We start from the raw sequence: 26,025 nt of genomic DNA, 5'->3' as shown, positions 1-26,025 counted from the left end.
TGAACTTGGTAGAATGAAATGTAATATAAACATATTTAAAAGCAGTACTTCAGTTTAGAGAAGACAAATAAGAAATATTTATTAGTTTAAATAAATGAAAAATTCTTGGGAAAAGTCAGTGTACCAAGAGAAATGGAAGCAGAAAAATAGAAAACAGCCAATAGAATTAAAGGCTAAGAAATAGAAGCAAAATCTACATGTATATCATACAATCCTTTCATTTTCGTTGTCTGTTATCAGTAAAAGGAAAGTGCCATAGAAAATAACTTAATAATATGACAAGACTCTTAGACTAAACTTGCCACAGATTCTTGTGCTTTTTGTACATTGTGCACATTTATGCAGCAAAAGCCTAGAGTCCTGCTTATACAAATTTGCCAACATGAGTGGTGTTTGGATAGATCAGAAGTTCTTAGGAAAAAGGATGGTTTATGAATAATGGGAGAAATAAATAGCTCTTGTCAATGAGCAATAGTTTAATCTTGAATGTCCAGAATGGGCAGGCTAATCAGATCCCATACAATGAGAACAAGAGCCAAGAAATATGTTGGTGACCTCTAAGAACATTGCCTTTTGTGAAGGATTTCTGAGTCTTCACCTTGCGTTTAGGAGTTAAGACGGGACTGCTAACGCAATCCGGTATCATTAGCCCCTCACACTTTAGATTATTTGGGATGCTGAGTCTCAATTTTTAGAGTGCACCAGAATCACCTGGAGTGTTTAACACAGATTTCTGGGCCCCCCTCCCCCAGAATTTCTGATTCAGTAGGTCTGGGGTGGGGCAGAGAATCTGCCTAACAAGCTCCCAGGTGATTCTGATGCCCTTGGCCAGGGACCACAAGCTGAGATCCACCGGGCTATAGGAAGCATCAACATGAAAGTGCGGTGTTCTCCTACCTGTAAAACTGTAGTCCAACTTCATATTTTACAGGGATAGAAACGTTTACTTCATTATCAAAAAGGGCTTCAGGTGGCTCTTCACTGTCGCTAGAAAACATACAGCACAGTTGGACAAATCATTAAACCATTGACTATTTATAGACCTTTCTAAGCATTTGAATGAGAAGCTTATTTTGGCAACTAAATAAAGCACACACACAACATGTGTGGGATCCTTGATTTTTAAAAAATATTCAGTGTGGAGAGGGAGATCAGAGATGGGTATTGTTAAAAGTTGTCGAGGTGATTCTGAAGTGCAGTGAGGGTTGAAAACCATACTGATTTAGTATGAGGTTTCTCAAACTTCTCTGAGAATAATGATAAGTATCCTTGGGTCAATGGTTAAATACACAGATTTTGGGGCTTCTCTCCTAGAAAAATACGGATTTAGTAGGTCTGAGTTAGGACTCATGAATTTGTGTTTTTTAATACAAATCACACAGGTGATTCTTATTTATCATAGATGAGGCCCTTGTGAAGAGACATGCCTAGGATCACACCTGAGAGTAAATCTGAAAATTTTTGTCATTTAATAGTCTTTCTATGCCTTGTACTTGATGATGGTATTATTTGTTGAGCACTTACTTATTCCCCTGATTTTAGTTATCATTTCAATTATATATTATGTAAATGCATGCATATATTTTATACGTACATATACACACACGTATCTCATACTCTTCTGTCTTAAAAAAGAGTACGTCCAAATAATATAATAGTAACCAACACTGGCTCTGGGGCCAGAGTGCATGAAATTGCTCTTGGACTTAGACCCACTTTGGGAAAGTTATTTAATCTCTCTGTGTCTTGGTTTCTTCATCTATAAAATGGGGGTTTTACCATTAAATTCTTAATAAATGGTGAGTACCAAGTGTAAAATACTTAACATTGTGCCTAGGACATAGGAAATACTCAATAAATATTAGATTTCATTATTATTATCACACACACCTCTCTACCAAGTGACTAAGCACCTAGCATTTTGTCTCACAGAACGGGCAAAGAGTACCCATTAATGGCTCTGCTTATTCCCAAGTGTATTAGCGGCTTGGTATGCGTGATGGGGCAGTGAAGGCAGCTCCCTGCCCTGGGTTATAGATGTATGTGTGATTGGGCTTTTGCTGTGAACGGTCCTGTTCCACACTGCAGCTAAGTTAATATTCCAAAGAAACAGCTCTGTATTTATGACTTCACCCCTCAAAAACTTCTCTGGATCCTTATGGCCTGTTCAACTAAGAAAAGATGCCTCATTTTGAAATTCAATACTTACTGTAACATGGTAAGATGTACACTTTCTGTAACATGGTAAGATGTACACTCCGTGTTTATCTTCCATTACTCTTTTATGTATTCTCTATATTTGCACTAAAACGGATCAGCCAATATTCCCCCAAATAGATCTAGTGGTCTACCTTTGAGTTTTTGCTCAAGCTGTAAATTTTGCCTGGAATGTTCCATCTAACTACCGACCAACCTCTCTGAATTGCCACCCACCCTTTAAGGTCCTTCTCAATTATAACTTCCTTGATAAAGCTTTCTTGGATTCTCATTGCCAAGCAGATGTAATTTCACCCTCCATTAAGTCTCTGACACATGGCTTATATTTCTCTAATGAATTGGCCTTGTTCTATCCTGTATTATAATAATTTAAATACTAGTCTCAGTCCCCTACTGTAATATTCACCCCATGAAGAGGTTCATGCCCTTATTTAATTTTATATTCCCTAAGTGACCAATTCAATATTTTGTCCATAATAGATCTCAAATAAATATTTGTTGAATTGAACTGAATTGAGCATACAGAATTAACTCATCTATTAATTCATTTTCTCACTTATTCATTACTCACTAATTCATTCTTTCTCACTCTACATTTATTTAGTGATTATTAGATTTTTTTTTTACTGGGGAATAAAATAACAAATGATAAAAGTTTACCTCAAGTTGCTTATGGTCCAGTGGATAGTTATACTCAGAAGAAAGGTAAGCACTATTTCAATTTCCTTATTAGACTTTTGTTATTTTTAGTTTGTGTATTCTACGCCATTTCAGAAGCTTTGACTGATTTGAATAAAATTTATTAAACTACAAAAGGATATCATGAAACTTTAAGTCCCTCTAATGATTCAGTTGACCTTGATGGGCAGTCAGTAAAAGTTTTTAAATCAGAAAAGCCTGTAAAATTTTAAACGGATTGAAATGCAATTTGGCAGATATAAGTGACGTGTGATTACAACATGTTTTATAGCTCATAGAACCAATGATTTAATCCAGTTAGGTGTATTATGTCTATTAAATGAAAATTTCTTTATTTTGCTGATTATTCATAAGGATGTTTTTGTGAAGCAAAGGGGTTCACTGCCTTCTACTGATCCCATAAAAGCTGTAAGAAGTTCTAGTCAGTCTATAAAACAAAATATTTTAAATACATGAAAGAAATTATATGCATGCATACACATACACTCATGCACACATAGGAACCAACCTTGTTGTACTTAAATGAATGATCACATTTTCCATGAGATAAGATGAGTTAAACTGAAATAATATTTTGAATGTTACCTATAAAATAAAAATATCTTTAGTAACAGATAAAGAAGTAGAATGTTTGCTTTGATTAAAACATTAAATTATATAAATGATATCTTATCATATTACCATTGTCTACCAGATCACAATCATAAACAATGTTATTATGAAATGGTCATAATTAAAGCCTCTTTAAAATGGAAACTTCAAGTACCAGCAACCATCTATATCTATCCATTATAAAATAGGGGAACACATACTGAATTCCATTGATTTGACAGTATAAAAATGTTGTGGACCTTTAAGGAATAACAAAAACAATATAAAACAAAATAAAAGGCTTGGCTATTTAAAGTAAACTATAAGAATCATAACTTAAAAAAGCAGTGAGTTTTGTTTATAAATTGCAGAATTAAAACAATATCCAAGAAAACCGGAAAATGTTTTTGTTTTACTGACACTCAAATACAGGAAGTAACTTACTTTTGAGAAACTATGCCTGAGCACATGAATTATGTAATTTATGGCTCTTTATAAACACCAACAGGCAGAACAAAAACTAGATTACTCGTTGAAGAAATATGTCATCAGCAGAATTCTAGTCCAAGAGGCCTCATAATAATGTTTATAAACCCAATAATATGCTAACTGAGGTATTTTGGAATTTGGGCCAGCAAAATTGATGGTTCAAAATGCACAATTAATAAACGCTACCTAAAATTTTATCTTTGTGACTAGACAAGATTTAATACTTAAAGCTCTTTTATTCAATTTAGGCACCATTTATAGAAGGGGTGACTAGAGTTCAGGGATCTTGAGATTTGCATGGTCGTACACTCTAATGTGTGGAATTTTCTTCTCCCACATATTTTTTTGGGTTAGTTTTTAAAAAAAACAGTTCTTCTAAGAATCTGAAGCTCTATAGTTTTCTTCTTGCTTTGAAATAGTAATCACAATTCCAGTAGAAGCTTTATTGGGCAGGTCAAATTGCCAGAGTCTCTCAGTGAGCTCCTTTTTCCCTGACTGTCCTTAGCCCTCTGACTGGCCTGGACATTTGTCTTGGCATTCCCAATGAGTCTTCAGATGGAGGGAAGAGACTAGCAGAGAAGCAGGGCTGAAGAAGCTGCCTATGCATATTGACCTGATTCTGAAATGCTTACACTGCAAATCTAAAAATATATTCTAAGTGTAAAGCCCATGTAAAAATTACTTGCACGTTATCTTTCCATCTCTCTACTGATGACAATGAAACACTTTGAGTAAAGCTTTTGCCCTAAGCACCAAAGAATTGCTAAAGAAAGGAAGAGATGGTTAAGAAATTATTAAGGGGCTTCCTTGGTGGCGCGGTGGTTGAGAATCTGCCTGCCAATGCAGGGGACACGGGTTCGAGCCCTGGTCTGGGAAGATCCCACATGCCGCGGAGCAACTAGGCCCGTGAGCCACAATTACTGAGCCTGCGCGTCTGGAGCCTGTGCTCCGCAACAAGAGAGGCCGCAATAGTGAAAGGCCCGCGCACTGCAATGAAGAGTGGCCCCCGCTTGCCACAACTAGAGAAAGCCCTCGCACAGAAACGAAGACCCAACACAGCCATAAATAAAATAAATTAATTAATTGAAAAAAAAAGAAATTATTAAGATTTCAATTAATGTCTCCAATGATTGGGATATAACAGAGGGTATATCATTATTCTTTAGGAAATAGAGATAATTCCAAGGTTAATTGAAGTGGTCAAAGGAAGGAGTAGACATGAGTTGACATTCCTTATTTCCATGTCAAATTAGAGGAATTAGGAGTGGTTTTTTTTTTTCAGAAGTGATGTGTATTTTATAGATTTATACGGAAGGAATGCAAATTCACAGTATATTTCATTTGAGATAGTCAAGAAACAGACTTTATGATGGGGTTCCAAAAGTAAATTGGTACATCTAGTTAGTTCTATAAGCTAAAATGGACATAGAAAATATTTATTGAATTTAATGATAATTATTATGATTTGTGGTTGGTATCCTAAATCACTAGTAACCATGCCACATGTGTTAAGGGGAAAGGCCGTTTTGAATTCTCATTTGCAAAAAGAAGAGCTAAAAGATTTCATTATAGATAATTTGTCATTAAGGATTTCACTATACATAGACACCTGCCATTTCCAGATGTCCAAACCAATGTTTGTCAACTTTTTAGGATGTGTGTTAAAGATGTCAGGGATCTATTTTGAAGTCTTATAAAAATATTATAATCTAAGAAAGTTGAAATAAATATTGGGATAGTATTTCTCTTTTTTTGTTTAAGTCTATGTCAAGTAAATAAAATACCTTTTATTTTAATCATTTTGATTAATTAAAGATTTCCCTCCTTAACTCAATAGTGAATAAGGAGCAAATATTCATATAGAAAAGCAACCTTCACTGAAAATACATGCAAATACCATGTTTATCATTAAATGAGATAATTATTCTCTGCTGTTCATGGAAACAAATATTTCTTTATTTTTTATTTTATTTTATTTTTAAATTTATTTATTTAATTAATTTATTTTTGGATGTGTTGGGTCTTCGTTGCTGTGCATGGGCTTTCTCTAGTTGCAGCGAGCAGGGGCTACTCTTCATTGCAGTGCGTGGGCTTCTCATTGTGGTAGCTTCTCGTTGCGGAGCACGGGCTCTAGGTGCGCGGGCTTCAGTAGTTGCGGCATGCGGGTTCAGTAGCTGTGGCTCACAGGCTCTAGAGTATAGGCTCAGTAGTTGTGGCGCACAGGCTTATTTGCTCCTCGGCATGTGGGATCTTCCCAGACCAAGGATGGAACCCGTGTCCCCTGCACTAGCACGTGGATTCTCAACCACTGTGCCACCAGGGAAGCCCATAAATATTTCTTTAAAAAGAGATGAAAGAACTCTTCTCTCTTCTATTCAATTAGTATGGTTCTAGGGAGGGCAATTAGGTAAGAAAAAGGAATAGAAGGCATTGGATTGGAAAGGATGCCTCTATTTGCAGATGACATGATCTTATATATAGAATATCCTAACGAATCCTCTAAAAAAACTATTAGAACTAATAAATAATTCCAGCAAGATTGCAGGGTAAAAGATCAGTATAAAAAAAAATTGTATCTCTATGCATTAGCAATAAACAATCTGAAAATGAATTAAAAGAAGATTTCCATTAAAACAGCATCAAAAGGAATAAAATATTTAGAAATATATTTAACAAAGGAGATGCAAACTTGTATTCTGAAAACTACAAAACAGTTTTGAAGGTAATTAAAGGAGATCTAAATAAATGGAAAGACATCCCATGCTTATGGGTCAGAAGACTTAATAGTTTTAAGATGGTAACACTCCCCAAATAGATCTACAGATTCAATGTAATACCCATCAAACTCCCAGCTGGCTTTTTATTTTTTTTGCAGAAACTGACAAGCTGATTCTAAAATACAAATGGAAATGCAAGGGATGTGGAATAGCCAAACAATTTTGAAAAAGAAATCATAGTTAGAAGACTTACAATTCCTGATTTCAAAACTTACAACAAATCTACGGTAATCAAAACAACGTCGTACTGTCATGAAGATAGACATATAGATCAATGAAATACAACAAAGATACAAGAAATAAACCCATGCGTTTATGGTCCACTGATTTTCAACAAGAGTGCCAAGACAATTCAATGGGGGAATGAATAGTCTTTTCAATAAATGGTGTGGGAATATCCACAAAGAATGAAGTTGGACTCTTTAATTACACCATACACAAAAGTCCATCAAAATGGATCATAGATCTAAATATAAGGGCTAAAACTGTAAAGCTCTTGGAAAAAACAGGAGTAACTGTGACTTTGGGTTAGGCAAAGTCTTCCTATATATGATACCAAAAGTATGAATGACAAAAGAATAAATAAATAAATTCAACTTCATCAAAGTAAACACTTTTGTGCTCCAAAGAACACCATCAAGAAAATGAAAAGACAACTTACAGAATGGAAGAAAATATTTGCAAATCATTTCTGATAAGAGACTTGCATGTAGAATATACAAAGATCTCTTACAACCGAATAATCAAAAAGACATCCCAATTAAAAAATAGGTAAAGGATCTGAATAGACATTACTCAAAAAAAAAAAAAAAAATACACATGGCCAATAAGCACATGAAAAGATGTAACTTCATTAGCCATTAGGGAAATGCAAATCAAAACATCAGTGGGATACTACTTCACACCCACCAGGCTGGCTATAATAAAAAGACAGGTAGCAACAGTGTGGAAAAATTGGAATCCTCATACATTGTCGGCAGGAATGTAAAATTGTACAGCCACTTTGGAAAACAGTTTTGCAGTTCCCCAAAATGTTACATTTGTTACCATATAACTCAGCAATTCCACCCCTAGGTTTATATCCAAGAGAACTGAAAACATGTGCCCATACCAAACCTATACACAAATATCCATAGAAATATTATTTATAGCAGCAAAAAAGTGGAAACAACCCAAATGCCCATCAATTGATAAATGAATAAATAAAATTTGATATAATCATACAATGGAATATTGTTTGGAAATTAAAAAAAAAGAATTACTGATAAATAGATGAACCCTGAAAACATTATGCTAAGTGAAAGAAGCCAGTCAGCCTGTCACAAAAGACCACATATCGTATAATTCCATTTATATGAAATGTCAGAATAGGCAAATCCATAGAGAAAGAAAGTAGATTAGTGGTTGCCTGGGATTGATGGAGGGGTTATCGAGGAAAAAAACAGCAGTAACTAGTGATGCATACAGGGTATCTTTACAGAGTGTGAAAATGTTCTAGGATCCATTGTGGTGATGGTACACAATTCACAATTTGGTGAATATACTAAAACCCACTGAACTTTAAATGAGTGAATTTTGTGGTATGTGAATTATCTCTCAGTGAGGTTATTATTTTTAAAAAAGAGAAATGGAAGTAGAGTTTCTATACAAAGTTCTAAACCAACTGGTTTGAAAGATTTTTTCCTACAGTAGAAAAGCCTACTACATAGGTGACACTAATACCAGAATTTCCCAGCTCCATTTATCATATAAGCTGTAGAGTAAAAATTCTTAATTTTGTCCTGGTGTTTGAGTTTGACCCATGCCACAATTGCCTTTTGATTTCAAGATCTCACAATTTTGAATTCAATCTTGTTCATCTATGTCATCCTAAACTACCACTAGAAGGATTTATATATTTGGCTTTGAGTAGATTATTTTTCATATCCAATTGCCACATGTATTTTCTATAATCTGCTTACCATTTCTCCTCTTCTTAGGAAAGGATATCCAACTTTACATGTGATATTACGATTGGATTCACAACTGTCTTTTTGGATAGCCTAGGAAGAGAAAGTAAACAGAATTAGAGCAGACATGCAGGTGAAATACTTGAGCTTGATAGTCTAGAATTTTCCCAGCTGAGCCTTAGACTGCTTTGCTAGGATTTGTTTCTCAGTGTAGTTGTGAGAGTCACAGCATTCTGGGATCACTTGTCCCACAGCCCATGGAAATGTGAAAACATCACTTCGGTTAAGGATGGCTGTAGGATGAAGAGCATCACACCAGCCTGTCTAGATCTTCCACTGAAAAATGGGAGTACTAACAGCATCTACCTCACAGGGTGAATAGGTGGCTGCACAAAATAACCCACACATACTGGACTGACACATGGAAGCCCACAGTGAATGGTCGTCACTGGAGGAGTGGGTAAGAGCTTGAGTTCTGACCTGGAAACACCAGGATTTAAACTCTGACTCTACTACTGTTAGCTTTATCCTTGTCGGGACTCCTCACTTCTCTGGGCCTGATTTTCTGTCAAGTGGGGTTGGTCGAACTCTATCTCATCAAATTGAAAATGACCTTGAATATGAGACTCACCAGTATTTTACATACCAATAAGAAGGAAACAATAACGCTGCCTGTTAAATTAACATAGCAATTGTAAGATGCAATTACAGAAATGTTAAATTGTGAAAAAAGGGGTTTATCTTAGAATCTCTGTAGTATAATAATACCTACGTACAAAGGAATTAATGAGAGTTAAATAACTATGAATAAGTAGAACTTGTAGAACAGTTTCTGACACATAATATGACTCAAGAAAAGACTGCCATTATTATTATTACTATTGTTGTTATTAATAGAAGGAGAAGAGGGGCCTTGTTGATTTCATAGCTCTGCCTCTCTGCCAAGGCCATGAAGTCATTTGAAGAAGATACAATGATATTTAATATAGTCCTCTTTTCTGAGAAGAATTCAGTGGTAATATTTTCCCAGCATCAATTTGCACATTTGGATTTTTAATTAACATTCTTTCCTGAATCTAAAATAGGTGGTACTATAGGATGGATAAACAAGGTCCGACTGTATAGCACAGGATATTCAATATCCTGTGAGAAACGATAATGGAAAAGAATATGAAAAAGAATATGTATATATATGTATATAACTGAGTCACTTTGCTGTACAGAAGAAATTAACACAATATTGTAAATCAACAATACTTCAATAAAATAAAAAAACTAAAAAGAACTTAGAATAGTACATATCAGTATTAAATGTTTATTATTATAAAATAAAATAGGTGGTAATAATATAGGACATTTTTAAAGCCTATCTTAGTATCATGTCCCTAAGTGATATCCTAATAAATGGAGAGAAATGTCAGTGAAAATCTGAATTTATACAAACTAGACAATTAAAGTGTTTAATATTGTTTATAATAAGTGTATTTGCTTTTAATATGAATTATATATATTACTAACTCATATATACTGAATTTTAATTCAGGGGAATTCATTCAGAGATCAGAATTAAAAGCAAAGTTCAAATTTGGAAGTATTAATTAATCCTGATAGAGCATCTTATGCAGCTGTATGTTATTGCCAAAATAATAAAAAAACTTCTGGGGAATTCCCTGGTGGTCCAGTGGTTAGGACCCGGCACTTTCACTGCCAGGGTCCTGGGTTCGATCACTGGTCAGGGAAGTAAGATCCTGCAAGCTGTGTGGCATGGCCCCAAAAAACAAAACAAAACAAAAACCAAAACAAACTTCTGTCATGACAATGAGACATAATCATTTAATACAGCTCTCTTGCCAGTGTAAGGATTGTGCATAGAAAAAGTAGGGAATGATATCGATTTTTTTTGCATGTAAATTTTTTGTTATTGTTCAGCATGTGTATTACTCCTTCTCTGCCTTTCTGTTAAACTGTTTTGACTTTGAGTGTTATGTTTATTTTTTTTTCTTGACTCAGTCTCAATTTCAGTGGTGTAAGGCTTCTGTGAAGCATAAAGTTTTGGTATATCAGAGATCCTTTCCTCATACTGAATCCAAGAAGAGTCGTAGAGCTCTAAAGAAATATATCCAAAAAAAGCTTTTAAAAAAATCTTGGTCCTTTCACCGTCAGTGAGTACTAATTTTGTACAAAATGCTTTCTATTCTAAAATCAATGTAATAAAAATTTACCTCAGTAATATGAAAAGTAGGTTCAACGTGTGAGTATTATAAGAATAAATAAATGTAAAACTAAAAGTTTACCTCAATTCCTGAAAAAATTAGATTTGGAGAATAATTCACTATGGTTCTGGTGTTATAGGCACTGTCCTCTTTATTCTTGACTGTGAGGCTAACATTGAACTTATCATTGTGGGACCTGACAATAAGCAGGCCCTTTTCTGTGGTGGAGACATCCAGGACGAGGTCCGAGATACATTTTTCCTTGTTTCCACAATCTTTGGCAAAGGGAATCTGAAATATTCACAGAAAAACATTTTTCAAACTTTAGCTAGGCATTATTGAAAATTACCTATGAACTTGCATAAAAGAAATGACATACTGCCAAAAGAAGAAAATCATACAGAGAATAGATTTCACTGCAGAAATCATAAGGAATTTTTACAGTTGTTCCTGTAATTGATAGGGGAAAATCATAACCTTTACTTTTGGTTATAAATTCTTCCATTCCTTTAAGGAATGCACAGTTTTCACAGATGTTTTTCAGTGGCTTTCGTCTGCCAGAGTAGAACAGTTTCAAAGAAATAAGTCAAGTACTCTACGATCCAAAGTTATGAGAGAACACTGTAACACTCACCTCTGATTATGAGACTTTCTATTTAAAAGAATCAAATACTTAAGATCATAATAGCCTCAGTCGAGAGGGTAGAAAATGAGCAAGCCACATAACTGGGAGCTTGCCTTGACTCCTCTTCTTCATTAAGCCCTTCCCCTTATCCAATCCATCACCAAGAACAGTCCATTCTACGGCTGTTCTAAATATTTCCCACAGCTCTCCTTGCCTCTCCATTTCCACCACCACCCCTAGTCCAACCCATCTTATTTCCTCCCTAGACTAAAGTAACAGCTTCCTGACTGGTCTCCCACACCCACTCTTGATTCCCTCCAATCATTCTCCACTGCGCAGCTGAAGTAATCCTTAAAAAAAAAAAAAAATCCAGTGCTATCAGTGAAACAAGTAAAACCATCAATGGCATTCCATGGCTCCTCAAAAACATTTAAAATCTGTGCAGTGGCACAAAGTCCTGGTGACCTGGTTCCTGCCCGTGCCTCCTGCCTCATCCCACATGACCTTCCGCCCTTGCTCTTCAGCCTCAGCCGTGCTAGTGATTTTAGTTTAGTTCCTTTTATGCCTCAGAACCTTTGTACATATCCCTGTGCTTAGACCACTGCTCTTCTACTTCCTAGGCTTCAGGTCTCAAATGCAATGTCATAAGTTCCAGGGAGCGCCCCTTAACACTTCAGTCTAGCAGAAGTTCCCGTTGAGCTCTGGAAGTTCTCCAGAGCATGTGCTTTAATTACTACCTAATACCTATTTCCTAGGTTAGACTGTAAGCTCTGATGTCTGGTACATATAAGACACTCAATAAATATATTTGGAAGGGAGAAGGGAAAGCAGAAGATAGGTGCAGGGGAAAGCTAATTCTCCACCACTAGTGATCCCTCCATTGGTGCCACACCTGTGATCCCATCCTTTTACCCACTCACTCACTCTTTCTCAGGGGTGGGACAGTAGACTCTGTGAATTTGGAAGCAAAAACTAGGTGAACACAGCTCAGTCCCTTCCTGTCTCTTCTGCTCTTGGGCCGGTGGTGAGCCCATGGGAAGCATATATCTACATTTCCATTCTGCAAGTTTTACAAGGTGGGCCCCCGGGAAGGCCCGAGATTGCTGGTCTGAGATTGTTGAACACTGCTGATGACCTATTTGGTTACCTGTGGTCTACGCCTGGCTCCGTAGGAGGACACCCATTATACCCAAACCATGCCCTGCAACCCAGTGTTCATTAGTAATAAAGGGGAGTTCCAATTGGCCAACCCATGTCTTTCTTTCGATTGGTCCTAAATTTAGGAGCGATAAAAATAGGTGTCATTTATAAGTTCCCTTAAACTCCAACAGTAGGAAGTTAGAAGAATTGGGAAAAGTCTAGAAGAGTCTAATTCTTTTTTTTTTTTATATAATATAATTGATTTAGGCTTCTGTGTGTACATCTGTTTATGTGTTTCAGTTTTTTCCCCCCAATATATCCACAAATAGGTATTCTGAATTTAAAAAAATCTGACTTACATATTCATGTACTGAATTTGGTAGAGAATCATCAAGAACGGGCCCATTTTCTGGATCGGTAAGATTAAAATCCAAAGTTATTCTCACAGAGTCCCGAAAGTCATGCTTGTCCTAGAGGTAAAAATATAAAATATGTTATCGGCATCATATTTATTGGATGTTCTGACTTTGTCATGGCTTCCTTCTTCTGCCCTGTGGGCCAGGCTCACTGGACATTCTTGTGTACCTGATCTGACATATGACCTGATCAGGCTTTTGCTTCACTGGAGAGAGACCGCCCTTCTGCCTTAACAAGGGACGCTGCTAGAACGAACGCAGAGGCTTCCTATTGTGACCAGTTGACTCACGTCCACCTTCTCAGATAGGCCTGCTAGAATGATGGATAGGTCGTACTTGGCCATGTCAGGATGTACCCCTCAAAGCTACTTACATAATAATATCATTTCTCTTGAGACCTCGAGCTAAAAATCACTGTGTAATACTTATAGGAAAGGCTTTCAACTTCAAGAGAGCAACCCTTCTTTAAATTGAGTTGCATTTCATTAATATAATATATACCTTGAGTTGTAAGAATTTTATATGTGAAATGATATGAAAATAATATGGATGTGATCAACATTGTTTATACTATCATCAGTGACAGCCATCATTCATGACATGTCCAGAATTATGAGCTTTATACACATTATTGAGAATTATTTCAACAATCCTCCAAGATGCATACTAATTACAGTCTTTATTTTACAGATAGAAAACTGAGCCTCTTAGAGACTAAACCACTTTGTCAAAATTACTCAGAAAGTGAGGAAGCTGGGATACAAATTCCATCCTGGCTGACTCCAGAGCAAATGTTAAAATATCCATTAAAATCCAGAAGAATTTTGGAAATTTTGAAACTAGTTCATTCCTTTTAATCCCAGTGCCTAGATATAGCTAGATACTAAATTTTTGGAGAAACATATACTACAGCGATTTTTTAGCAGGTTGGAGGCACTGCCAAATCTGGTTTCATGACTTTTCAAATCTTTCCAAGTTCTAACTCCTAAATGTTCAATTCTGATGAAACAAATAAAAAAAACCCTCCATTTTTATTTTTCTAATCATAAATTGACTTCAATGTTGACCAAATAAGCTTATTTTGACATATGTCATGGGGAATATCGACTTGAAAATCACTGAGGAAGAGTAAACATGGCACACCAGCACACATGTCTTCTGTCACTTTCCTGCCCCTGACTACAATATTTTCAAAATATAGAAGATGAATACATCAAGAATATAGAAATAAGTCAGAGGTGGGGCAAATAGGCCTATTTCATTTAAAATTCCAAGATCATGTTCAAGTCTCTAAGTCTCAATCTCCGTTAACAAAATCAGTGTTTTCTCGGTACATCCATTCTGTTTTTCTTCTTCTTTAGTTTCATGTATATTTTAAGAAAATGTTTAAGAAACTCCTGTCCCACATATACAGTGACCCAATAAAATACATTTAAAATGGTTCAAACTGGCTTATCAGCCATCTCTAGAGGTTAATCATTTGCTTTCCAAGGCTCCCTCATCCACCAAAACAGGAACAGGTAGCACAAAGTCTACAGATGATAGAAAATACCAGATCTTTTTCCTTTAATCTAAAGTCAAAGAGTGAAACACATAGTTCAGGGGATAAGAACAGACCCCGGAATGCATATGGCCCAACAGTTTCCCCTCAGGGCATTTAAGCACTTCTGATGCACAAGGCCCACAAAAGTTCAACGATGCTTTCAAGTTGAAAGAATGAGTGAATGAATTAATGAATGAAATGAATGAATGAAATACAAGGTCTCTATCAACTGGTGTCCTGTGCCTTTTACTGTTCCATAATATATGGATATTTGATAGCATACACAGGGAAGATGAAAGATAGTCTTATGAAATGTATTTGGAAATTAGAAAATCAGACCTGTGATTTTCTGACAAAAGTGAACAAAGTTTAATTCATGATTTGCACTTTGAACTAAAAGTAAGATTGACTGACTTGAAATAAGACATCTATATTTTATTTTTGATTTGGAACAAGGCAGCTATTATATATGATTTACTTGCCAACATGTAGAAGGAATGCTTAGTGCATTCTGATTCTCGAACTGTGATGTTTCTTTGAATCTTCCTCTCTTGAGTTCCAGAGAAAAAACTCCGTGATATCTGTCTTAGAGAATCTAGTGTGATACGGTACTGCATATCTATAAAAATGAAAAAAGAATAATTGACAGACATGTTCATTTCAGGTGATTTTCATATGATCCAGTTCATTAAATTAACATTACAGAAAAATCTCTTGGGCAATCAGTCGACAAAAGTTCTCTGTTATTCAGCACATCCATACTACTGTAATACAATGTATTTGCAGTCATGAAGATAACCTTGAGGAACTCTATAGAACTGCTTTCTGAGTTCACAAGGCTTTTAATGTTTAATTAGACTTATTTTAAAATGTATATGTATGTATACACACACACACACACACACACACGCACACACACCCCTACATACCACCTAATTTCTTGTCCATGCCTATGTTTACTGGGTTTTCACTTAATTTTTTTTTTTTTTAGTGTAGAAATGTTGGAGCCCTGGTTAGAATATTCGTTATGTTGTATTTCAATAGAGAAAAAAATACATTAGTGACATTTTAACCTATTTTATAAAAAATGTCATTTTAGACTATGTTCAAAGGATATAATAATATAAGCTTAATAAATAAGTTTAACAAAATAAGCATACCACAATGAGCAAAACAAGTTAAACCTTTTACTTTCTATGAAGGCAACCATCTTTCTTACTTGATTGCTTAATTACTATATAAAAATAAGACAAATAATGTTGCATATGAAAATGTTAATCGTTATTTTACATTCCTATACCTCATTTATCTTCCAGTCAGAGGTCCACTGCAGATCATAAATATGCACATGTAGAACAAATTTAGAAAAATAGATTTTAAGGATTAGGGGGTTTTCTCATTCTACTTGTATTTGGTTTGCAGAGTAAATTACTCTTCGGCAGCCAATGGCCTTCACAGTTTTGACTCCAACATGTTTCAATATCATTAAAAACCGCTTTAGAAATTGTAGAGTGCAGGAAAAAGGGGGATACCCAGGCTGACGTGATGTGCCTGAGAACACATACAGAATCTGTCTGACACTCAAAAACCAGGATCACCTCCTGACTGGAGCAAAGGAATCTCAGGAAGGTAGGGTGGTTGGGTAGTCAGGTCCTCTGCAGTACCAGTCTTACTGGAGAGAGCCCAGTTTCCAACTCTGCCTCTCAACTGGTGTCTCTGTCTTTCTCTCTCTCTTTAGCACTTGACTGTTCAGAGTCAATAGGAGAGCCAGAGGGGAAATATGGAATCCAGCTGTGGAAGGCCACCAAATATAAGCATGTAGTTTCTGCTCCAGAATTTACTGGGTTCCATAACCTATTCCTTCTGCGATAGAATTGTTTTCAAGGTTCAATATGTTTGCAGGGGCAAATGTGATGTGCAGATTCCTATCATCGAGGGAAATAAAAAAAATATCTGACTGGATTTCATCATGCGGGAGCAAATACATTGTCCTCCTGCCCCAAAGTGCTTCTGTATATATGACACTTACCAGCTTCGTAAACCCTGTCTTCTTTGGACTTCAATTTCACATTAAAACACACTGTGGCATTTATGCATACTGTTTCCTTTCCCTCCATGCGGCAGTTTTTCTTTTGAATATTCACTTTATTGGGTTCAAAATTCATGGTCACTTTAACTACAGCCACATCTCGGGACCTGCAAACACATAAGCCATGGTGATGACTCACACATTTTTACATTTAATGCATGCCATCATTTTGGGAGTGCAAAGTGAGTGCATCCAAGAGGATTCTTCTTTGTATACAGTATGGGCTCTCAGGACTCCTTTCTCTCTTGAATCTTTGATATAGAAGAAATTGTAATTGATGTTCTGAAGGCACCCAGGTTATTCTGGAACCATGTTAGGCTTTGGTTTCTGAAGGGTAGCAGAATATGCGACCATAAAATATGGCTATAGGAGTTTAGGACAGGCCACCCCCAAACATGCCGCTTTGGTATATTGATTTTGAGCTGCAGGCACTTAAAACACAAAAAATGCAGGGAGAGGCTTTCTCTGAACTCTACTTACCTGCTTAAAGACAGACCCTCCAAAAGAAACTCAGTTGTCATAAATCTCTACCCAGGAGTTTCATCAACCAGGGAAAATTGACTCATTACAAGACAGGAGGTTGCAGTGGACACCACATCCAGACAAACTTTGTTGCAAACCGTCTTACCTCCCATCTATTCTCCTAAGGGCCTATTCATCTTTCCTAAAAAAATCATTTACTCTCCCCTGAGGCCTACAGCCCCCTCCCCTTTCCCTATTAAGATGATTTTTAAGTGTGAATGCTAAGCTACCCGGGGAAGCTATTCATTTATCCCTGGGATCTCCCATGTATACATGAGGTATATGTGTTAATAAACTTCTGGGTTTTTTTTTTTTTCTTATTTGTCTTCTTTTACTACAGTCGTCTCAGCCAAGAACTCAGAAGGGTAAAGGCAAAATTATTTTTCATCCCCTACAATTTATAGGCCAAAGACCCATATTGCCCATGATAGAAAAGAGATAAAACCAAGCAACCAGGTGCAACCTCAGAACCAAAACCATATTTTTGGCACTTTTGAGTTTGTTCCCAATCTGGAAAGAGTCTAGAGGCCCCTGGACATCGCTTCTGCACTATAATACTTGTCTGTTCTTCTTGTAGGTTCAGCCTTGTCCCTGTTTCTGAGAAGGAGAAGCAGAATAGCATTTGAAGCGCTGTGCTAGGCACACATGCTATTTATTATTCATTTAAATTTTAAATTAACTTTCATAACAAGACGTTATTATCTCTCTTTTATATGTGAGATAACTGAGGCTCTGAGAGATCAAGTATATTTTATCCAAGGTCAAAAGCTGTTCAGAGGGCAAAACTGGGATTTTAAACCCAGTCTTTTTAATTCCAAAGCCCAGTGATTTCCAGTAATCTGAAGTGAGAGCAGAGTAATACAAAATTAGGCAGAGTATATGGAGCTTGACGCTAATGCTTTAGAATAAAGCCAGCATAATTGTTGAACACCGTTATCTGGTTTCTGCCTTGTAACCAGACTGGCTCTTTAGAGCTAGGTATCTTGTGAACACATAGGTCCCTGCTTATGCTTCTGTGTTTTAAAAGAAAAATTATAGTTATTTTTCTTTTAAAACAATTTACGCATAGAAAATATGAAAATATAGTAAAGGAAACAAAGAAAATACAAATCAGTTGTAATTCTATCATTCAACAGCAATCACCATTCATATACATATATATGTATGTCTGTATAGAGAGAGACGCATACACACACATACATGCATAAGTATACACACACACACACACACACACACACACACACACACACACACACACACTGGCCCATATACCTATACAAGCATAAGTACTTTAAAAACATAATATAATAAAAAGCCTTCCAATATCTCTATTTTTCTGAGAACATTATTGTTAATGGCAGTATATGATTCCAACATATGCATGAACCATAATCTAGTTACTCAAACCTCTGTTACTGGATATTTATCTTACCTTCTTTAAAAAAATATCTATAACCTACAGCACTGTGATTACTCTAAAGACCATACATCTTTAACCATAGATTATATCTTTAAAAAATTATCAGGAGGTAAAATTAAAAAGTATGAACATTTTAAGGCTTTTTAACCCTTCAGTGACAAATGCCTGCTAATGGGTTTTAATCAGTTTACTGTTTCACCAGCAACGAATGAATGAATAAGTGTGTCTAGTTTCCCGCTTGGAAGTTTGGATCCTCTGGGCATGAGGCTGCCTTGACCACTCCCCAACCCACATCTCCTCTCTGCCCCACGCAGATCTTTACAGCATCTGTGGCTCAGTCTACCCACAGGATGGGGTTCTCTCATCTGCTCCTGGATGTCCCTGACTGCTGGGTGGGCCTATGTTTATCACCTGCCATCCATATCCACTCTCAATCCCTCCTTCGGAATTGAAAATCTTGATCTTCACGTTGCAGTATACTGGTTTAGTCCATTTTGCTGGGCGACGACAGGGACCCAAGTCTGTCATTCTGGCCCCTCGATGATAAAGCCTTGACTGGGGGCAGGAGAGGCCAGAAACAAGTTTTCAGGGCTTTGTAAGAAGCCCTTGAGACAAAACTGGAGAATAAAAATCGTCCTTAAAATGTATGTATATTTTTTAATGTACAAGGGTGAATACAATAAATATTTCTGGGTAAAGATTATCCTAATGAATTAATCCAGGATGAACAGTTCGAACAAAAACTAAATGTTGTCTTCGTTCCCGGAACTGGTGACTTCTGGTCTGGAGCCTTGGTTTTGGGTGGGCTCACCCGAAAGTCACAGCCATTGCTGCCCAACATTCTCCCCTCCTAGACATCACCTTGCAGTTTTCCTTTCCCTCTACTGTACAGTTAAAAATTTTTTTAAAAAAATATAATGGTTACTCTGTATAGTTTAGTGTACAACTTTTATTTGACCATTAGTTCTTAAGGATTATCTTAAATTATGACAAAGTCATATTTTCCAGTCTCTATCTTCACCTCTTTCACAATTTTCTTTACTATCCTTCTATATAAAGTTTGGCAAAAGACTATCTGAATTGCACTAAACTAATGATTAATTTGAAAGAATCAACATGTGGACTTTCCATCGAGGCACATGGCATAAATATTTTTTTTATTTATTAAATCCTTCCTTTCTATGTCTTAACAAAGTTTGCAACATTTTTCAAAATTATCACACAAATTTCTCGTTAAGGTTATTGACATTTTTTAGTCACATTTTTTTCAAATAGAACCCTTTTGAAATCGTGTCTTATTAACTAGTTAAAGCTAGTTATTAATGCTATTAATTAATAAATTATTTTATTAATAAGTTAATTAATAAAATGGTATTAATGAATATATCTGACGATTGATGAGGATTTTACAGTTAACTGAAATTAATTTGGGGATGCAGGCATTTTAAAGGCTGAGAAAAGATATTACTGTAGATGCTTCTATGCTTGACCAACAATGTAAACATAATCAGACAATGGTGCACAAATGTCTAGTTCTATGTGTTAGGTAAATGAATGAAGAGCTAAAAGCTTGTAAGTAACTTAAATTTAGGGAAAGTTTCTTGTTTATATACATCCTGTATGAGGCTCACTTTTCCCCTATGCTTCCCTCCAAGCAGAATACTTATCTTAGTGACAATTACATAATAGATACCAGAATTAAGAGTTGATTCTATTTGTTCCTTTAATATGGTTTCTCTATTTTTAAGATTTATCAACTTCTCAGATTCCCAAACTGCATAATTTTTATCTGAACAATGGAGCACAAAAAGAAACAGACATTTGATATATAAATTCTAATCATACTCTGAGCTCTGGAACTATTTGGAAAATATTATCATTTTAATTGGATGTTATTCAAATACATACCAGAAGAGGGCAGCACCACCAAGGCCCCCAATAGTGACATCAGTCAGACCGTCACCATTTAAATCCATTTCTCCGTGGATAGACTGGCCAAAAAATTTCAGTGTCTCGCCATCTCCCCCTGATGGAATACGCTGTGAAAATCCCAGCAGAGAGTTTTTAATGTCAGAAGAGTCTCTTCAAAAACAGTTTCAAATAAATCTGAGAACTTGGATTGGTTAACAAAAAATTAAAATTAGAGATCTTTTGGAAACCTGCCCAAGAGGCCCCTCATGTGGAGATAAGAGGAATTACTCAGATATTCCCAAAGGATATTCTTTTTATAGTGCAGACAAAATCATTTCAGGGTTACTGACACCAGAGAGAGGGGAAAATATTATATAACGTCATCTTGTCCAATCCTCAAGGAAAACATTATGAGTAACTGGCTCTACTTTCTAGCTCCTGTTCAATTCCATTACACAGAGATATTTAAAAGTGCTGTAAACACATCATACAAGCAAGAGGGGGAGTACAAAATTATCCTAGGGTCAGTTTGGGGTTCACTGAACTTTGAGGCTGGGTCTAAATAATACATGCTATCAAATACATTTTTCAATATGCAGCCTTTGCTGTCTGTCAAAAGTGGTTCTGAAAGTCAAAAGCATAATAGACTCAATTTCGTTCATATGTATCCACAATGTTGGGAAGGCACAATGAATATGGAGTTCTCGAAGACTGATCTGTGCACATTACCACACATAATATGTTTGACATCTGTACTTCCTGACTTAGATTGGGTTCAAGCTGATAAAATTTTAATAGAACCTGATGGCAGGGAGACCCTACTGACAGACACTCCCTGAACTCGGGATCTCCTTATCCTCCTGTTTTTCCACTTAAATATCATAAAATAAGAAGCAAAATAAGGCCAACCAGATGGAAACATTTTTCATGCTTAAATGTTTGTGGCTCAGTGGAAATTATTTCCTTATTTTTTCAGCAAAAAAATCAGGAGTTATCGGCCCCACTGTTTCTGGAGGACTTGATTCAGTCTGATTCTGGATCATTCCATACACAAGCAGCACCTCTAGTTACCATAGAAATGAATGAGCACATCCTCACCTATCCTTGGGAAAGCATTTTGCCAATAATTAAACAAACTCAACTCTAATATTCTTTATTGTTTCTGTTGCTTAAAGCTGCACCTTGATTTACCACCATTTTACAAAATTAATTGCTTATGGCAATCTAGTCTACTTACTAATGACTTAAAAATCTTTCTTTTTCTACTGCAAATGCCACTCCATTAAATGTGAGGGATTGAAACTGAATGAATAAAGGGGTAGAACACAAGAAAGAAACTCCTTCCTTCAGTTCCTGGTTCCTTCATGCCCCAATAGTTAATACAGCCTATTTCCAGTTACAAAATACCATGAAGATTTTTAACAGAAGCAAATCACTTATTAAATGGATAGGAGTGTCATTACAGAAATATGCCCTTTATTTTGTTGTTTCACTATTAAGGTCATTATGACTTTATGAAAAATTAAGCACAACTTCGCAAGACATGAATATATTTTGAGAATTCTGTTGACTACAGAACCGAAGAACAGTCAACTGTAAAGAGAAATAATTGATGTTCTGATTTTCTTTTCATGTTATATAAGCTAGAAAAGTAGTGAATTCTATTTTATTTACAAGTAGTTGTTCAATGCCTAATTAACTATGGTTACTTAAAAACAGACAACTACATTAGAAGAATTCCTTTAAACTCTTTTACTTTTATAATGCATGAAACACTTCTGTAAATGGACATCTTTCTCATGTAGGAAAAAGTTACATTTATGTATTAGAGCCATTAACTGACAATAAATTTAAAACAAGAACAAAAGAAATCCCCTGCAGGTTAAGTTTAATTATTCAGATTTTTTTTTTCCAAGAGGGATTACTTGGGAGAAAATTATAAACCTTCAGAAGCCCAAATATATTTGATGAGAATATACCAATTTAATTCATAAATATAAACTTAATGTGATTTTATTATAAAAACATGGGTATTGAATATAAAAACAATTTCATCTCCTTTATTGGCTAAATCATGTAATTATTGTTCTCTTACTCAGAAAGTGGTACCCTCTGTTTAGGATCAGGCACACTGTAGATGTTACATAGCATTGTTAAAAAGTGTTCTTTTGTTTTGCTTTTTTTACCATTTCAAAAGATCAGGTCATGGAGACAAGGCAAATAACAACAGAAAAAAAAAAAACTAGGTAAAAGAATAAAATTACAAGTAATTCTTCTATAAAGAAAACTTAGAATTAGAAATCTAGTTTCCCAAGAGACAGAAGAAAAAAATTAAATAACTCATGAAGCAAGACAGATGACACCTGGTATTGAACCCACTTATCACTTAAGGGCAAGAATCACAGAATCAGAAATATATGTGTAATATAATAAACCAATGTTATCTCAATGAATAATAAAGCTAAAAAAACCCATATACTTCTACTGATTGTATGACAACACACCACTGTTGTATTGCAGTAACATCCACTCCTGCTACACTAAATTATCATTAAATAAAAGAATCTGTAGGTTTAACGTCTTACTTGTGCATACTCTTCCCTTATAGTCTTGCCACTTCCATGATAAATGTACACGGCTCCCCCATGATCATCTTCCAGGGGTGCTCCTATCACGATGTCATTAAATCCATCAAGATTGAGGTCTTTCACAGCAGAAATAGCTGTTCCAAAACGAGCCCCACATGGTTCATTTTTGTTTTCCTTTGTGCATGAATTGTGCTTCAGAGATGAACAGCAAGTCTGCTTCATGGGTTCCAGGCTCATTTGATATTCAAACCTTGTCTGGAAGAAGGATAAACAGGATAATTATGGATTTCTGTCATTACTACAGCAGAGCGAAGTTTCTAAGCGCGTACTAAATCAGTGCCACTAAAAACCATTTGTACCTCAATGGTAAAGTTTGTAAAATTTCTTAAAAAGTGTGTCTATCTGAGAGCAAAGTTAGAGATTTCAAAGAACAGATTGTAGAAGTGTGGGAAAGATGATGTATTGAGGATTTTAATGGATTCTCCTTTTAATGTAATCAAGTGAGTACATAACTCACAGCAGCTTTTTAAAGCTGAAGAGCTGAATTTTAAAATCCTCAATTCGTGTCACTATCCTTTCTTCACCCATTATTGTGCTTTTTGGAAAAGTCTCTCTCTGTTCTCCCCTATAAAGGACGGAAAGTGTTACCAATGATGAACAGGAACACATTTTCTTGGGAAAAAAGGGAAAAACAGCACAGGACCAAAAAATGTTGACAGGAGGAATCAAAAAGATGATAGGAAGAAAGAGATGTAATTTATGATTTCAAATAATTAATATGGGAAAGACTCTAATAATTTAACAAGCTAAATAGATACATCCCAACTTTGCTGTAAACAGCAAAAAATGCTTCTAATGAAGAAATCAAGAATTATTTCACTTAGCAAATGATGTCTAAAGTTAGGATCAGAAAAACAAAATCTCACTGTAGCAGAGTGAAGTATTCCAAAGACCATAGCAGTTTGCTCAAAGTCTCTGGTGCCACTGCCTTAAAATTCACCGCTTCTCCACAGTCTCTCTCCCTTCCCCCGTTTACACACACAAACACACACACACACACACGCACACATATGCGTGCACACACACGCGTGCATGCACACACTCACACGCACACACACACACACATAGAGCTTGAACTGTTAATGTGACCCACCTCTAGACCAGAGCTCATGAATGGTTGCCCTGTGAACTTAGCAATTTAGTGAGATTTATTTATCTTTATTCTATATACTCTTTAAAAAGTTCACATTTACAAGCAGAAAATATCTAATGGTTTGAACTACTTTATCAGAATTCTAAATGTTCGTTTAGAGACTGAGGATTTAGTGAGTTAGAATGGCCCTGAAAGCTTCTTTGCTCCTTTTGCTGAAGCGAGTGAAAGATTAGACCAACACTATTAATTGAAATTTTAAGAAAGAAAGATTCTCCCAGATTTCTACCAAAGTTATCAGGTTACAGTTACCATTACCTGATTCAGAGCATAGATGTACACTTTTCCTTGTTCCTCTTTCTCTGTTCCCATGAACATGGGAGCCCCGACTAGAAGAATGTCAGTATTAGAATCTTTATCGATGTCAATTGTCGTTAAAACACTTCCAAAGTAGGAACCGATCTAGGACACAAAACAAAACAGAACAAAACAGTCTGATGAACATCAGAAATTTTCAAGGAAACTAAAAACTTGCATTTCTCTTACTTATACCAACTGAGAAGAGTATTTGGGAGTCAGGTGACAAAGGAAATGAAATATAGAAACCGATGCTACCTGAGACCTCTTTATTGGCTCTTGCATGAAGCTAATGAATATTAGGTCCCTCCTGGGGGATGAGCAGCTGTCATAGATTCTGTAGCTTGAGAATAAGAGAAAGGATTTCCTTTGTCTTTCACCCTAACCTCTCTTCTCCACAAATCAGAAAAGATCAGTAATAATACAACAATTTTTTAAGGAAATAAATGAAATAAACAATAGAAGGCATTCCTGAATGGCTTCAGTATATGTTTAAATACACCATGAGGAGCTGAATTATCTTGGAACACTGGGGCAACGTATTTCACCTTAGAGTCTTAGAAGACTGTCTACTCAACAAAATCGCTAAGTCTTGTCCCAGCAGCTATGAGAGATAGAGAAATATAAAAGGATTGCTGGGGGACCATCCTCTAGCAGGACTGTATTTTCTCTTTAATGATAGGGATGAATTTTAGGGAAATCCAGGGTACTTGTGCTTCATTATCCAAGTGCAATAACTTTCCAAATGTTGACCTGTGTTTGATATTTGGTGTGCTGTATAATTTTCTCCTTGAAATTTCCTGTCGTCTTCCATGACTTTACTTTTGCTCTTCTGATTCTGCCACTGTATCACAGACCATTCTTTCTTCCCATTTTGCTGGCTCCTTTCTCCCCTTCCATTCCCTAGATTTTGGCCTCCCCTGAGTTCAGACCTGTAACTATTCCCTACCCTTAGATGACCAATCCTTCCCTACCAATTCCCACTATCTCAAATGGCAAATTTCACTCCATCCTCCTTCTCAAGACTCCCAGTTCTACATTTCTACACATTGCTAGACAGCTGCTAGACATTGATTTTTTGAATGTCCTTTTCTCACAGGCTTATGAAAGGTTTAAAAGGTCTTTGCTTTTAGGTTGAATTAATTACAAATATTTAATAAAATTCTGTAAGATCTGGCAATATTGGGTCTTCATTCCCACATGGCAATAGCCGTCTGAAGCTGAGCAGGGGCTAAGCCCGTAGATGGCTCACAAGCTGCCCAGCCCATGGCTCCCACTTCCTATTGTCTTCTGTCCAGTAGCTTTTTTATTTGCTTACCTCCCTGCCAT

The 26,025-nt window shown here is 36.0% G+C and overlaps 1 protein-coding gene across 6 annotated transcripts in view; it reads right to left on the bottom strand.

Annotated features, from left to right (window-relative positions):
• The window catches only part of ITGA1 (integrin subunit alpha 1), a 231,151-nt gene that overhangs the window by 35,971 nt on the left and 169,155 nt on the right, over positions 1-26,025 (bottom strand). For all 6 annotated transcript variants that reach the window (XR_014241839.1, XM_082382196.1, XM_082382197.1 and 3 more), the window contains 10 exons: positions 24,658-24,801; positions 23,187-23,444; positions 20,599-20,729; positions 16,689-16,855; positions 15,142-15,278; positions 13,060-13,170; positions 11,017-11,226; positions 8,735-8,815; positions 3,425-3,501; positions 898-987 (listed from right to left, as the gene is read on the bottom strand). Coding sequence is in view for 5 of the 6 variants with exons in the window: in XM_082382196.1 (XP_082238322.1) it covers positions 898-987; positions 3,425-3,501; positions 8,735-8,815; positions 11,017-11,226; positions 13,060-13,170; positions 15,142-15,278; positions 16,689-16,855; positions 20,599-20,729; positions 23,187-23,444; positions 24,658-24,801 (1,406 nt within the window). In the remaining variant the exon portion in view is untranslated. The remainder of the gene's footprint in view (positions 1-897; positions 988-3,424; positions 3,502-8,734; positions 8,816-11,016; positions 11,227-13,059; positions 13,171-15,141; positions 15,279-16,688; positions 16,856-20,598; positions 20,730-23,186; positions 23,445-24,657; positions 24,802-26,025) is intronic.

This window comes from Balaenoptera borealis (genome assembly GCF_965194805.1).
Source record: "Balaenoptera borealis genome assembly, chromosome: 2".
NCBI classification, from domain to species: Eukaryota; Metazoa; Chordata; class Mammalia; order Artiodactyla; family Balaenopteridae; genus Balaenoptera; species Balaenoptera borealis.
The sequence above is the reverse complement of the archived record's forward strand: the minus strand, read 5'-3'. Positions and strand labels throughout refer to the sequence as shown.